Raw genomic sequence first — 16,549 nt, forward strand, 5'->3', positions numbered from 1 at the left:
ACAATTTGAAGATGTGATGTGTCTGCAGACAGTCAGTAACAAAAGAGAGAGGGATTCAGTTAGGCATGCATTTATAAGCCAGTGAAGGGTGTTTGGGATCTTTGTATGATTTTTGTAAGGTAAGGGGAAAAAGGAAAAGAGGTTAGCAATCTGGGAGGGAGGCAGATTAAAACTTTAATGTCTCATTTCCAAAACACCTTCTATACCTGAAGGGGTAATGTAGAGTATTCCATCCTGTCTGTTTTAAAGATCAAAGTTTTCATATGGGTAGTTCCTCATATCACTGTTATGAGGTTCCTCATATCAATGTTAAGTAAAATCCATACTTAACATTGAATTTTTGAAAAATACATGCACATGTTTAAAAAATTAGGGCTTCCCTGGTGCCTCAGATGTAAAGAATCCACCTGTAATGCAGGAGACCTGGGTTCAGTCCCAGAGACAAGAAGATCCTCTGGAGAAGAGAATGGCTACCCACTCCAGTATTATAAAGGGTACTTTGAATGAATGAAAACTAAGCCTTTCTCCCACCCTGGCCCAATTTCATCTCCCTGTTAGCAATCATTAATGGTTTCTTATGACTGCACCTTCAAGATATTACCTGTGCATGTACAGCTAAACCATACAGGATTGTGCATGGACAACTATAGCAACACAGAATATCTTAATAGAAATAATTGTCCCATTAATAATGGTCCCCTTCCCCCCACCCATTTCTTCCTGTCTTCACTTACATCTCTTGGAGATCCTTATAACCATATACATAGATCTGCTTCATTTTCTCTATGGTTGCTTGACAGTCCACTGTAAGAGTGCATCGTATGGTTGTGTTTTATCCACCTAGTCTCATATAGTTCCATATTTAGGTTATTTCCTGTTTCTACTGTAAGTAGTTAATCACCGTTTCTGAGTAATTAGCTATATTTGGGAAATGCTGACTCAAGTTTTTAAAAAAACATTGCACCAGGTATTAGTTGCAATACACTTCAGTCTTTGTTGTGACACGCAGGATCTTTAGTGTGGCCTGCATATCTTTAGCTGTGGCATGTGGGATCTAGTTCTGTGACCAGGAAACAAACCCAGGCCCCCTGCATTGGGAGCTCAGAGCCATCACCACTGGACCACAAGTCTTGGACATACTGATTCTGATAATATTCTTAGGAGCATTCCTTACCATTTCTTACCCAATACACCATCCTTCCATTCTCTCCACAAAACTGTACTTTCTGGGGTCTTGCCCATGCATCTTTCTGTTACTATTAATAAACAGAAGTTCATGTGCCAGATGCACAGTGATGCTAAACAATCTGAAATATTGGAGTTTGGAGCAGAGAAAGGTTTATTGGAGGGCCATGCATGGGGAATGGGTGACTCAGGTTAAAAAACCCCCAAACTCCCTGTTTTCAGTGTGAGGTTTTTGCTGGCAAAATTTGTTTACTTCAGCGAGAGATAAAGTGAGAGGTAAGAAGTAGATTTATTCAGATTCAGAGAGAAGCACATTCCACAGACAGTGTGGGCCATTGCAGGGGGGAGTATGGGCCTGAAGTGTGTTTTTATAAATAGTTTTTATAGGCTGGGTAATTTCATATGCTAATGAGTGGGAGGATAATTCCATCATTTTGGAGAAGGGTGGAGATTTTCTGGAGTTGGGCCTTGCCCACTCCTTGATCTTTTGAACTGTCATGGTGCCTCTGGGTGTGTCATTTCATTTGCTGATTGAGGATCAAGGTCTAGTCTTGTCTGCCATCTTGGTCCCATTTGATTCTAATTGGTTTATGTTATGTCTTTGGGCTATGTCACTCTTTCAAAAATTGTGCCCTTCCCTCCTCTGACTTTCTTCTGATTGGTTGGTGGTGAGGTAATGGGATGGTTCTAGGGATCTCGACTCTCAGCCTTGTTACCATCCTCCTCCTGGGTGGGGGCCTTAGTTCCAGCAGAAAAACTCAAAAGATATTGTTATGCAGATTTCTTAAGGAGGAACCAGGACCCTACCCCAAGGCTGCACTATCCCTTCTTGACTGCTCCTCCTCTGTCTCTGCATCTCCTCCCTTCCCTGACTAGCAACAACTTGAACCAGCCCTTTGGAACTCAAGGAGGGTCAAGGAGGCTGAAGTCTTTTTCCCCCAGAAAATAATAGGTCATAGAAAGGATTTATACCTGAAGAGTCCCACAGGATCTCGCTGTTTCCTTTCCACCCTGAGTCTCAGAGCTTTGGGGAGAACTGGCAGGAAAAAAAAGGGTGAGGTCATGTTCTGAGGGGTTTGCACAATTTGCTTACCAGTGGAAAGACTAGGAGGAGGGTGGGTACTCTCCCTTAGATGATTAGATCAGGGTTTCTCACCCCGGCACTATTAAAGTGGCCCCCTTCATCAGGGGGCTCTCCTGGGCTTCCCTGGCTTCCATCCGTTAGATGCCAGTAGCCCCTCTCCTAGTTGTGAAAAGATCATATGTCTCCTGAGGGCAAAATCTCCCCCATCTTGAGAACCAGCACTCTAGACACTTCCATGGAGGTAAATTATTCACTGAACATTTACTAAGTATCCAGCATCTGCCTCCTGAGGGTTTATGATTCCATTACAGAAACTACCATAGGAGGATGCCAGCTTGCCCTCTCCTGTGGAAGACAGTCACAGCCACCTGAGGGGTCTTGTCTACACTCTCTCTGGTAATCTATTTCCCCTTGCTTTCTTCCTACAGACATATTAGACAAAACTGGGAGCCTAAAACAGTATCATTGTAACACTTTCAAGTAACATTATCCTTGCCACTCCCAAACCTAGGGGAATGACTTGTTTTAAATTTAAATCCCCCCTGCCCCTCCTCCACACTTACATACCTATTTTAACATACAGAAATCAAGAATTCTGGTTTTTCATTTTTAACATAAATTGGAATTCATTGTATATTTTGTTCAGCTGGATTTTTGTCAGTTAATCCAATTAACAACTGGAAATCAGCTCATATCAGTATACTTTGACCTCATTCTCTTCTAGTTTTTTCTCATTCTCTTTTAAACTGCTGTACAGTAGTCTATATTATGGGTATATTACCAGTTAGTCAGTTTTCAAATTCATGAGTAGTTATGTTTTCAGTTTTTAAATATCATAATAAAGTGGACAGTGCTGTAACAAACACCTAGTACATGCCTCTTGGTAAAGACACATGGCTATCAAGCAAGAAGGGAAATATACACAATTTTAACAGACTGCCAAAAGTTCTACAAAAAGAACTGTCTGTATCACTTAAAATTCTCTCCAAATGTGATCAAGAATAGCCAGGACCCCCCCAATCTCAGGCCAACTGGGTTAAATTGCCAATCTGTGAATTTCAAGGGTTGCCAACCAGCTCTCATTAGCTTTTCAATTTGGAAATTTGTCTTGTAAAATGCAAAATTCTTAGTCCACCCTTTTAAGAAACCTTTTGGGGGGTCTCCACCGCCCTCAGAATAAAGCTCAAATTTCATAGCAAGGTTGACACGATCCTGTAGGTTCCTTACTCCAAAAAACCTTTAGCAGCTTCTGGCTGAGCCGAGTCCCCTCAGGTGCCTCCAGAGCCCCACACACCGGTTCTCCAGTTTTGGGAGCTATCGGCGCGGCGTCCGGGCTTGTTGAATGGATGACAGCGAGCAGGGACAGCGTCTCTTTTGCCTCCGATCCCAGCCCCTGGAGCCCAATAAATGCTGAATGAGCCAAGTCGATGCTGGATGGGGCTTAGGGAGCCAAAGAGATGCTCCCGCTTCGCTCCCGGGGCCGCACCTTCGACTCCACCAGCTGCTGTCCGCGCCCCTCGGTCTCCAACAGAGAGGTTCCACGTGCTTCATTCCCAAATTTGCAAAACTTAACGTGAGCCCCTACTGCAGGGTCACATGCCTGGATGGAGAACGGGACCGAGGCGTGACCCTGTGTTTCCCTATAAAACCGACCATGGTTACTAATAGAGGGCCCCCCCAAAACAGTAAGAGACCTGAACAGGATCAGTCTGGAGCACCACTTGGCGCCTGAAGTGTTTCGCGAAAGCTTCGGGGTGTTCACAAAGGAGTTTGACAAGTCAGCCACCTTGTCAAGACGTAACGACCCGAAGAAATAAACCCCCCACAGCCATAGCATTGGAAATCTGAATGACAATGGTGGTGGCGCCCACGACGTTGCAGGAAGGCCCAAGCCGTTATGAGAATTTACAAACTCCCGTTTCTGGGTGGACGCGCACGAGATGACCTGCAGCAGCACTTGCCGAGAACCGCGGGGTAGAAATATATGTCTTTAAACTCAACGCTCTTCACGTGAGACTTTTTTTTTTCTTTTTCTTTTTTACAGGATCGTAGGTACACAATGGGAGTTACTTTCCCCTCTGGTTTCCCTGAATAGTTGTCCAATAGTGCTGACTAATGGTGCAAGCCACCAAGTGCCCTTAGGCGGCCACATGGAAATAAAGTTGGTATAAAGATACACAGCAACCTAACAACGGGAAACTTTATCACCAGGTTCCCCTGGTACCAAACTGTGCGGAAAAGGTGGGATCAGGGGTCTCCGGGATCGCACCCAAGTAGTGAAAAAAGGAAAGGAAAAAGGAGACAGAAGCAGGGACCGGCAGAGCCTCAGAACCGCCCCAGAGGGCACGGCGGCCCGGGGCTCGGTCTCCTTGGTGCTGTCCAACCCCCGCGTCAATCAGCTCCTTCCCGCGCTGCGATTGGCCCGGGGCTTCCTTGGCCATCCTGGCGCCCACCTCCTAGTTGCTTGGGGTTTACTTCCCCAAAGTACACGGGCCCCACCTTGTGGAGCAACCGCTCCTGCAGGGAGAACTGATCTCCGCCCAGGGGAAGACATTTTAACGAATGGGAGCGGCCCCACGCATTTATTGGCTACTGTAGACATCGATCAAAGAAGTTCCCTCCCTCCTTCCCACCGTACCCTTCACTTATTGGCCTCTATCAGTGCCAATTCGTTACTAGGGAAACGAGCTCCTCACAGTCTCATAGGCATGAGTTAAAGCCAATCAAGAGCCACGCCTTCATCCTGAGTCACTACCCAATTGCTGCTCGAAGAGCCCAGAAGACGCAGTCGGGATTGGCCACCAGCCTGGCCGACCTGGCCGCAACAAGTTAGGCTGTGTCACCGTTATATAGCCCGGCGACGGAGCACGCGTGTGTGCGGACGCAGTTGCGTGAGGGGTTTTTTTACCTTCTGTCGTGCTGTGGAGCAGAGCTTGTTCCTCTCCCGCTCAGCCGCGCAGGTAAGCCGGAGCGTGGGCGGGGCTGGGCGGCCCCAGGACGAGGACTAACTGGGGCTCTGATGGGAGGGAGGAGAAGTCCGAACGGCGACCGCGCCAGGCGCGCCCACCGTCACCCCCCCGCTCCCGCCCCAACGGCCGCAGGAGCGCGCGGCGGGCGCACGGGCGCGCGGCGACTCTCCGCCCCCCGCCCCCACCGGCCCGGCGCGCGTGGCCGTGTCCGCGTCCGCCGCGTGCGCGTGCCGCGCCCAACGGCCACGCGGGGCGAGAGCGAGCCGCGGCCGCCGCCCGGGCCCCAGGGTGATCTCGGGGGCCTGGGGCCCCGCGCGGCCGGCTCGTCAGCTTTTCCCGCTCGCTTTCCCCGCGCGCCAGCCGAGGCCTTCCTCCTTTGGTGGGGGCTCCAGCTTAACCTAGACCAGAGGAGGCTTTTCTTTGATGGTGGTGGGGTGAGAGGGAGGGGAGGGGGAGGTGAGGCACGAAAGTGAGGTGAGAATTTCCCGACACTGGAAGCCGAAATGCTGCTCCTAGGTTTTCGATTTTCTTTACAGGGAGTAAAGGGTGGGCAGCGAGTTCCTGCGTATTGAGTGATGATAATAACTAACATTTTTCTAAGCCCTCACTATGTGCCAGGCACTGTGCGGAGCAACTTGTCTGTTTCTCTTTTACTCCTGAAACGCCCCGATGAGGTAGGTACGGCGATTCTCCTATTTTTACAGCCGACTCGAAGGCCCAGAGGTGGAGTGACACGGTCAGAGGCACACAGGCCACAAGGGGCAGGTATTTGTTTGAATCCGGGCCTCCTGACTCCTAGTCCCCGAACCTGCTTCATTCTTTGTTCTAGCGCTCTGTGCGGCCCAGGGCATCTTTGCCCCCAGAGCTCTCTCTCGTCCCCGGGGACAACCGCAGCCTCGGAAGACCGACTGCAGAGGCATTTATTTGTACTTGGGCTGCTTGCGGGCTTCCAGGGAGAAGAGGGTTGGCCGTGGGATTATGACAAAGGGTAAGAAAGGGTTCCTTTCTGCACATCTTCCTACAGGTTTGCTGCCCTAAAAGCTTCTGCGGAAAGTGTAGAATAAAATAAATACGTCCAGGTGATCCTGAACAGTGTTCCTCCTCGGATTCGATCCTTACAGCCTGTTGATGGGAAGTTACCGCCCGCAGGAAGTTAGGCTCTGATATTAGATCTTGAATCTTTTTTTCCCTCCATTTTTTAATTGGAGCAAGGTTTTGAGAAAGACCTTCCACAAGATTAACTTCCTCGTTTTATGTAGTTGAAAAAAATGAGGTTGCAGAGCGATGAGGTTCAGGTCTGGCCAGCATGTGTAAGTGAAATTTTTAAATTGGAGTGGAAAGCTTGGTGCCCACAGGCTTGACCCTCTGTGGAGCCTAAGCTGGATGAATTAGGGGTGATTGAGGTGTTGGGAATCTTACCCTTCTGGCAGTTGGGAACTTCTATGGATGAAAAGCTTTTGTCTTCATACATTTATTTGGTATTCTGTAGATGCTCCTGTTACATGCAAAGGTAGAAGACACCTTCAGAAACTTGAGTGTAAATTTTTCTATTAGAGTTACATTTGAGATTTTTCAAAGCTAGTTTATTCCTTGGCTTAATGAAATAATAAATATTCAGGTCTGAATCATTGGCATCAGAAATGTCTCTACTTGAGCTAAAGTTGCAATGAGTTTTGGAGCTAACTCTTCCGAATTAATTTTGATTGAAATGACTGTCAACATTTTTTTCTCTCTCTTTTAAAAATCTATTTCTTTTTAGAATTGACTTTTATATAAGAATTTTTTTTGCTGCTAAGTGAAGTGAAAGTCGCTCAGTCATGTCCTACTCTTTTGTGACCCCATGGACTGTAGCCTGCCAGGCTCTTCTGTCCATGGACTTCTCCAGGCCAGAGAATTGGATTGGTAGCCTTTCCCTTCTCCAGGGGATCTTCCCAACCCAAGGATCAAACCCAGGTCTCCTGCATTCAGACATTCTTTACTGTCTGAGCCACTAGGGAAGCCCTTATTTTGCTGCTAGAGGGGACACATGATTCACATCTTTATAAGTAAATTAAAAAGCTTTGAAACACTTTTGTGTTTCCATTTACCCAGTAATTTCCTTATTTCTTAACTGAAAGTAGCAGTAAAGACAGGATCAAAATATCTTATGAATAAGCTCCTAACCTTTGTTGGTGTTTTCATGAATGGCGATAGCTTGGAGTAGAACATTGTTTTCTTTGAAACTTGCCTTCTTTTTTAAAAAATTTATATATTAAAAGAAAAAATTTGCCTGTACTGGGTCTTGGTTGAGGTATGTGGGATCTAGTTCCCTGACCAGGTAGTCAACCTGGGCCCCCTGCATTGGGATCTCGGAGTACTAACCACTGGACCACCAGGGAAGTTCCAGAACCTGCCTTCTTGTTGTCATTACAGTTACCTGCATTTAGATACCAGTTAACTAGTAACATTTTAAGTTATCAAATGTTGAAACACTAATGAGCAACATTTAAACTGTTAATTTGAGTCCACTAATTGTTACTTGAGGTAAATATCAGAATGAAAGTTTGTGCATTAAATGAGGGAAATTTTTGCTAGTTTCCTCTTTAGATATTTTAAAAAATTTCTTGACTTCAGACAAATGGGTTCCAGTTGGGTAGGAATATGAAAATGTATTTCACAGATTGGAGCCTGGTTGATGACTTGTGCTTTCATTTATCTGGAGCAAATTAATTGAAGCAAATTGTGATAATATCAGACTTGTCTGCCTTCCAGTCTCCCATCCAAACTAGAGATTACTTTTGTTGTTAAATCCTTTGAGTGTAAGCTTTTGTACCTCTTCTAAGTGGTAGAAAAGTAGGTAGTTCTTTGTTCTTTTATTTAACTCAAGTTTGCTGTTCTCAGCTGACAGTCTGTTAAGGGAGCATTAGATTTGATAATGTTTCTTGGTGACCTACTTTGCAGCAGGTTTTGGTAATTTACATTTTTAATAATTTGTTTTAGTACTTTGCCTAGAAAGCAAAGGGCAGAGGTTAGTTTTAAATTTTTATAGGTTTGTGAACTGATATATACTTAAGATGGATGGGACAGTGTTAAAAGATGAAATTTGGTATAAAACCTGCTTGTGTGACCTAAACCTATTTTTCTTTTTGCCAGTTTATAACATTACTCACTTGATCTCTCAACATTTTGCAGTTAGATTTGTTTTTTTAAAATATTTCAAAATTCAAGTATGCATTGTGTATTCATTTAATTGTGCTTTGAGACTGCCTTGGCAAGGTTTACTGATTTTAAAAAGGAAGATGATTGTTAAAGTAGGTAGGTAAGAAAAGGTTTTTTTCCCCACCTCTGGCTAGTCAGTTTTTAACAGCTATAGGACATTTAGTACAATACTGTCCTTCCAGCCATGGAGTTATTGAGGTTCAGCAACTGTAGTCACTTGTAGTTGGTGATCACTCTGTGGTGAACAACTGCATTTATGTTTTTAAATCTCAAAAATCAGCATTCTGTTTATTTTTTTAGTATCCTTAGTCATGCCATCTGGCTTTGGGAAAACTTCATTGCAAACCTAATGATTAGGTGAAGAGGGTGAAGAGTTAGGAAAAATTTGCACATGAAGAGTGGGAAGAGGGAGCTTTACAAAGCAGAAAAAAGTTCTCTTGAAGACTGTGGCCTTTGTAAATAAAATCAAGGCTTTAGATGACATCAAGTGATAGATTTCCACTTCTGACTACTGACCAGTCTCTAATGTCATATTGCTTAGCTGTTTAGCCTGTGTGATGTATTTCAGATAATTAATAAAAAGCAAATACTAGAGATGGTTCATAGAAAAAACTGGCTTCTTGCATGGGACACACTTTTACTTGGTAGGAATGTCATCCTTAAGTGGCTCTGTGGCAGCATCATTTCTTATTTGTATAACCCTTTATGTATTTTTGAAGTTGTTTCACACATTTTAGGTGTTCTCATGTTTTTGCTTATAAGACCTAGAGCGCTGTAACCCAAGTAATTGTCTTAAACTATTTTGTAAAGCTTGTGATGTACCTAGTAGATATGTGCTACATATATATGTGCTACTTATTCAAAAAATTTTCAAGGTTTTAGAATCTTGGAAGGCATCAGTGGCACCTGCCTTTCTAGGTTTTTGTTTTTAACCTGCCTCAAGTATACCCCATGTTTATCAATTATCTGAAGCTTACTCCTGGCATACATCCATCTATACCTTATGAGATCTAAAGCATAGGAAATTCATGTTTAAGGAATTTCATAGACGAAGTATTATAAAAGTATTTTTTCATCTTAGGCCAGATTTTTGCTTAATTGTAAATCTAGTTGACTGGGTTTTATTGCTGGATTGGGGGAGGGATATTAAAAACCAAGAAAAGTTAGTGAATTAAGTTTCCCAATTCTTAAGTTTTTTTCTCTTGGGGAAACTTGTTTTTGAGGGAATTTTAGATTTACAGGAGAGTTGCAATGCAGACATGTCTTGTATACCCTTCACTCATCTTGCTTTTTAACATCATACCTAATCATGATGCATTTATCGAAAGTAAGAAATTGACATTGATAAAGTCCTGTTAACTAAAGGACTGACCTTATTTGTATTTCCTTAGTTTTTCCACTGATGTCCTTTTTTCTGTTTCAGAATCCAGTCCAAGATACCACATTGCAGTTAGTCCTCCAGTCTCCTTGGTTTTGCTCCTCTGATCTGTGCCAGTTTGCTGTATTTTCTTTATGTTTAATGACCTTGACACTTGATCTCCATTTGAGTGTACTTGGTGTTGGGTACAACAGGTTATAGATTTCGGGGAAATACCACAGAGGTGATTTAGCCCTCTCACCACGTCCTGGGGCACATAATACCATTGCTGGTTGACTTTAACCTTGATCACTTGATAATGTGGTGGCTACCAGGTAGTATTTCTTTCCTTTGCATTATTTTCATCAGAAAATTTTCATTAGTCTCTAAGGAAGGAGAGCCTTAGAATTTGTGAACATGTATTAAAGCTACCACTGTAGGTAACTGAACATTTTGGGGGAAAAGCACTTGGAAATTAAGTAGATACTCTGTTTCTCTAGTTTCCCTGCTAAATTTTTTCATTTATTAGTAGATGTTGACTGCAGCTCTTGAGGTGTTCTCATGGTGATTCTTTATTTCCCTTGTGTTTTCTACATTTAAAATTCTTTTGTAAGAAAGGTGTCTTTTCTCATTTAAAAAAATTACTTATTTGGCTGTGCAGGGTCTTTACAAAGAATCTGTAGTTTTGGCTCTGTGAACTCTTCATTACGGCATGTGGGATCTAGTTCTTTTAAGAACTTCATTTTCCCATTTTTTAAACACTTTACCCATTAATTTTTAGATTTTTAGTTATTCTTTGGGGTTGTAATCCAGTGTTATTCTACCTTATTTTTGCTTTTTTACTTATTACTTTATTGCTTCAGTTCCAGTTTTGACTTGTGTCCTTTTGATGTTAGCCTGTTTTTTTTAAAAACATTTCCTTTATCAGGTACTTCAGACTCACCTTGTATTTTTGCCTGTCCCATTTCTCCAAGGAGTTGTCAGGAAGAACTTTGAAGACGGGTAACAGGTGGTAAATGTGAGGAGTTTGGAAAACAGCTTGAACAGTAGTAGGTTCAGTAATGGTTATGCTGCTCTTGCTGTGAGCTAGAGCAGCTTGGTTTCTGCAGTAGTTTCTCTTGTTCCTGGAAAGCATTTTTATTTCTTATAGTTAAGCCAGATTTCACGTGTTTGAATACATAGCACAGCCTTGGAGCAAACTTTACAATAGTTTAGTACACTTACGTTAGTAGACAGAAACCCTCACTTTATTTGTCCTTAGTGTTTTTGGTAGGTATTACAATAGAGTAAAAGAATCCCTTAAATGTCTCTGTCTCAGAATTGACAGTTAACAGTTTGCATCACTCTTTTAAATTTGCTTATTTTCCTGTATAGGTTCCCATTCTGCTCTCTTCTTGTGAGACAACCTTTTGTCTTTCCAAGCTGTTACATTAGTGAGTTAAAAAATAGCTTTATTGAGGTATGATTGACATACAATAAACTGCACATACTTCAAGTGTAGAATCTGATAGCTTTTGGCATTGTTTATATCCATGAAACCATCACCACAGTCAAGACCGAAGTGAAAATAGCGATCCTCCCCCAAAGTTGCTCATGATCCTTTGCATTCTCTCTCTCTTGTCCACTCCCCCTCCTCCTCTGCCCCCAGGGATCTCTTACCTGCTTTCTGTCACTGAAGATCAGTTTATACTTTCTAGAATTTTTATATGGAATCATACAATATGTGCTTTTTTTTTTTAATTGCTGACTAGTATTGACGGTCCTATTCTGTAAGTATACCACAATTTGTTTATCTGTAAGTATACCACAATTTGTTTATCCATTCACCTGCTGGTGGAAATTGGTTTGTTTCCAGCTTTTGACTATTAAAAACAGAACTTCTTAAGAAACTGCCTAACTTTCCAAAGTGGTTGTGCTGTTTGACATTCCTGCCAGCAGCGTTTGAGTGCTCCTTTTCCTCCATATCCTGGCCGGCACTGTCTGCTGCTGCTGCTGCTAAGTCGCTTCAGTCGTGTCCTACTCTGTGTGACTGCGTAGACAGCAGCCCACCAGGCTCTGTCCCTGGGATTCTCCAGGCAAGAACCCTGGAGTGGGCTGCCATTTCCTTTTCTGCAACACTGTATACTCAGCCTTTGAAGCTGTCGCTCTGACAGATGTGTCAGTGGTACTTTCCTGTGGTTTTATTTTGCATTTCTGTAATTACCGATGGTATTGATGTTCAGTATTTTTCATAATTTCTTTGAATTGTCTCTAGGTCTTACACTAATTTTTTATGGGGTTATTCAGTTTTCAGAGTTCTTTATATATTCTAGATACAAGTTGCTTTCCAGATATTTACTGCAAGCCTTTGCCTTTTCATTCCCTTGATAGTCTCTCTTGCAAAGTGAAAACTTTTTTGGCCACATCACCCAGTGTACAAAATCCTAGTTTCCTGACCAGGGATCAGACCTGCACCCCCTGCATTGGAAGCAGTGAGTCTTAACCACTGGACTTCCAGAGAAGTCCCTGAAAGGTTTTAATTTTGATGGGAGTTCACATTATCTGTCTGATTATAGAATATGTTTTTGTTATATCCAAAAATGACCCAAGGTCATTAAGATTCTTTTTAGAAGTTTAATAGTTTTAGGTTTCATCTAAAACTATTAAGTTAAATTTTAATATACTGTGAGGCTTGAATTGAGGTATTCTGTGTATATGGATATGCAGTTGTTTCAGCACCATCTGTTGAAAAGAATACCCTTTTTCTACTGAATTGTCTGCCCTTTTGGAAATCAGTTGTCTGTTTATGTGTGAGTATATTTCTTCTGTCTGGTGGATCTATTTGTCTATTTTTACATCCAGACTATTTTAAAAATATATTTACCTGTGTATCTGAAAATGTACTGTTTTACATATACTGAATACACTTAAACATTTCAGGGCTATCATATAAGTACATATTTGGCAGGTGACTGTTTCTGAGATCTAGTTCATACTGATTTTATATGACTGCTATAAATAGGGTGAATTTATATCGTAGTTTCCCAGGAATTCTCAAATTCACTCCAGTTAAACTGGTGTAGTTATCAATTGTATCATTTTTTAATCTTTTAAGTGCCTATGTGACTATCTTGGGGCTTCCCAGAATCTGCCTTCTAGTGCAGGAGACACAGGTTGGATCCCTGGATTGGGAACATCCCCTGGAGTAGGAAATGGCAACCCACACCAGTATTCTTGCCAGGAAAATCCTGTGCATAGAGGAGCCTGGCAGGCTGTAGTCCATGGATACAGTCCATGGGGTGGCAAAGAGTTGGGCATGACTGAGCCACTGAGCAAAAATATACATGATGCTTTGTTTATATTTTTTAAAGAGTAGAAACTTTTATACGTAACATAGTGTAAACATACAAAAATTATTTTATCTTCATGATGCATGTTTTAAAAGTTAAGATACTAAGATGTGCACTTGATTTGGTTTTATAGTTTAATTGAACCAGTTACAAGCTGTGGGCATACAGGCCAGTCTTCCTATGTGGCATTCATGAGTGGAACACTGTTGTCATTAAGTTAACCTAGAAGTTCAATGAAATATAGTTTTATATTAGGTGCTTGGGTTTTTGTAGTCCACGGGTACTCTGGACAGAAATTCTTATTCTTGCAGGAAATAATCCTGTTTTTATTTTGCTAGCAAAATGGTTAAGGAAATAGTCTTCTGGGTGACAGAAGGTGGTGGAATGTAGAAATGTTTTCTTTTGTTACAGTTAATAGTTACAATATCATTATATTGTAGCATATATATTGTAACAGTTAATATTAAGTGCTTACTACCAAACACTAAGTTCCTGCAGTTATGATTTTAATTTTAGAGATGAAAGAACTGAGGGGCATTAGAGAAATTGTTACTAGCTCAGGAATACAGTAGTGGAGGGTGTTAAAATTCTGCCTTGGGAGAACTGGTCAAAGAAAATATGAGGGTTTCCTTTTGCTGCATCTGAAGTACTCATTCACTGTTTTAAAATAGAGCACTCCATTTCAAAGTTCACTTGCTATATCTTACTGGTCCTAGATTTATCAGCTCAGTTTGAGCTGATAAACTGAAGGTATTATTTTCTATTTTTGCTTCTTTAAGTATTTCTAAGTGGCCACGTTTTCCTTTACTTCTTTAGAGCAAGAACTGTTCTGTAATTCCCTTTTCTCTAACCTAGGACTTTAAAGTATTTCTTGAAAAAGTAAGATAAAATATAATTTTTAAAATATGTTTTTCTTGTCCCCATGACAAAAGGCACACATATTATGACAGTCACAACATTACAAAGTTGTATATAAAATAAGTGGAATGTAAACTTGAATGGAAGTGAGTGATTTCTTCCCTTTCCCTTTATTTTTGCCAGATCCTGTTTCTTTCATCACTGTACTTTCTAGACTGTAATGATTTCTGAGTGATTTGTAATATATGCCCCCAAAAGTTTATCCTTTAGATCTGAAAGCAGTGTTAAGAGAGTGATCTCCAAATTAGATATATTTGGAATGTTCAGCAGACTTTTTTGGTCTTGGGAGAGTGGCATGTTTTTTAGGAAGTCTCAGTCTTCACATCAGCACAGGGAAGGAGGATTTGCTGTTGATAATTAAAAAGGATAAGACCGTCTAGTTTGTTTCTTATTTCTGATTATGGTACATGCTTCATAGTCCAATCAGTAATGTATCCATTGGCATGTGCTGTTATATAAGTAACAACCAGAATCCATAGTATTCTAAAGTTGCAAAAGCTCTTCTAGAAGGACATGGTGTTTCAGGAGTGTTTAGTAAATAAGGGAGGATCTTGAGAAATTTTTAGCATATATTTTCATTGGTATGCATTGTTTCTAATTATAATAGATTAGAAACTGGTAAAACATTAGTTTTTCTGAGAAAATGCAATTTGATTTTGTTTGCTTTCTTTATTTTAGATAGAATTTGATAGAATTGAGAGTTCTAATGAACCAGAGTGAAAACTTTATTCTCAGGAGGTATGATGTTAACATATTCTTTCTCAAAGCTTCTGGTTTATGTTTGGACCAGAAATGAAGATGGAGATTTCAGAGAGCTAATTTACCAAATTTCTGATGAGAATTGATTGAGTCGCATATAGACTAAATCTTTTGGGTTCAAATGCCAAAGTTTTCTTTTTAGTTGGGCTGGATCTTCTTGCTGCATGTGAGCTTTCTCTAGTTGCAGTGGTTTTTCTTGTTGTGGAGCACAGGCCCTAGTGCACGCAGGCTCAGTAGTTGTTGCTTGCAGTCTCTGGAGTGTGGGACCAGTACTTGGGCCTCACGGGCTTAGTTGGTCCTCAGGATGTGGAATCTCCTTGGATCAGGGATCGACCCTGCATCCCCTGCATTGGCAGGCAGATTCTTAGCCTCTTTACCACCAGGGAAGTCCTACAGTTGGTTTTTTTACTGGAAATGCTGAGATTATTCACAAAACTTACAGAATATGGTCTTAGATTACTGAAGAACTCCCCCAAACATTTTGTAGTCACTGGTGCTATTGGGTATTCAGTATTCTTAATTACTCTAAAACAGTTTATCATGTCAAGATTTTTTTTTCATGTGAAAGCATTTTTATTTAAATTTTTGAGGCATAATTTACAAACCACAAAATTATAGAATTTAAAGGTTCAATTTGAAAAGTTTTTTAGTTTTATACAATAAGTCATCACTCAAATGTGAGTCCTCTCACCCCAGGCAGTTCCCCTCAGGTCCTTCCCAGTCTGTTCCCTCTCAGACAACTTAGATTTTTTTTTTCTAAGGACCTTTGCTTAGTTTTCTCTTTGGCCTTTTCTTAATCATTGGGAAAAAAAAATATGTACCTGCTGTCATAATCTGAATTCTGGAAAACCTTGACAGTTCAGCCTGACAAATGGGTGATCAAAAGTCTGCTTTGCTTGTTTAAAATTCTAACAACAACAACAAAAAAAGGTATACCTCTTTTGTGATGAAAATGATGAATGAAAGAAAGCTTTTTATTCCTGAGTGTGTCAGAAACAGTTTTGGAGCTAGAAAGTTACATAAGAAATGATCCCTTAAGAAACTTAACTCTTAAAGGAAGTTTGCAGCCTTCTTGCAAATGTTCTTTTTATCTGACCATGACTTAGGTAGAATTCTTGAAGCCATTGGCTATTTTAAGAATCAGTGCCTTTTTTTTTTTTAAGCATTGAAGCAGTGTAGTTTCTTATCACTAAAATACTGTGTGTATTCTGTTACTTTTTTTTTTCTCAATTATTGAGATACAATTACTTTTCAAATACTGTTTCTTTCCCCTTTTCCCCTCAATTATTGAGATACAATTGACAGAAGTATTATTTTAAGTACTGCTACCATTTCCCTTGAGCTGATTGGTTGATATTTATTATAGACGAGCTTAAAGGAGGGACTTGAGCTGGAGTTTCCAGTTTAACGGAGCCATATAGGGCTTGTAGTGTGAATACAATCCTTGGGAGTCTGCAAGGCTATATGAGGTAATCCTAAAATAAAGTGTCATCTATTTGAAACATTTAAAAATGCTAATTGAGACCCTAGTTGGCAAGATACCCAATTCTATAACGTTAAACTAATAAGAAACTTGGTGAATAATACAGATTTTTATGAGAAGCTTCAGAATTATAACAAAGGGAAAAAAATCACAAATGAAGTAAAGATCAATTTGCTATATAAATATCAGTATGTTACCCTTTCTTGGCTTTTATGGCAGTGACCTGAGATAAAACATTGATAATGGTGTAATCAAGCTGATAGGCTT

General features: G+C 40.9%; 1 protein-coding gene across 4 annotated transcripts in view; it reads left to right on the plus strand.

The window, feature by feature from the left end:
• Positions 1 to 5,098: 5,098 nt before the first annotated feature.
• G3BP1 (G3BP stress granule assembly factor 1) overlaps positions 5,099 to 16,549 on the plus strand; it is a 34,596-nt gene continuing 23,145 nt past the window's right edge. The window contains exon 1 of one of the 4 annotated variants that reach the window (XM_065918958.1): positions 5,099 to 5,229. Coding sequence is in view for 1 of the 4 variants with exons in the window: in XM_065918957.1 (XP_065775029.1) it covers positions 5,814 to 5,912 (99 nt within the window). In the remaining 3 variants the exon portion in view is untranslated. Of the gene's footprint in view, positions 5,230 to 5,596; positions 5,618 to 5,697; positions 6,004 to 16,549 lie in introns of those variants that run through there. The other 3 variants (XM_065918960.1, XM_065918957.1, XM_065918959.1) reach the window with 3 other exon arrangements.

The sequence above is a fragment of the Muntiacus reevesi genome, chromosome 1 (genome assembly GCF_963930625.1).
Source record: "Muntiacus reevesi chromosome 1, mMunRee1.1, whole genome shotgun sequence".
In the NCBI taxonomy this organism is placed as follows: domain Eukaryota; kingdom Metazoa; phylum Chordata; class Mammalia; order Artiodactyla; family Cervidae; genus Muntiacus; species Muntiacus reevesi.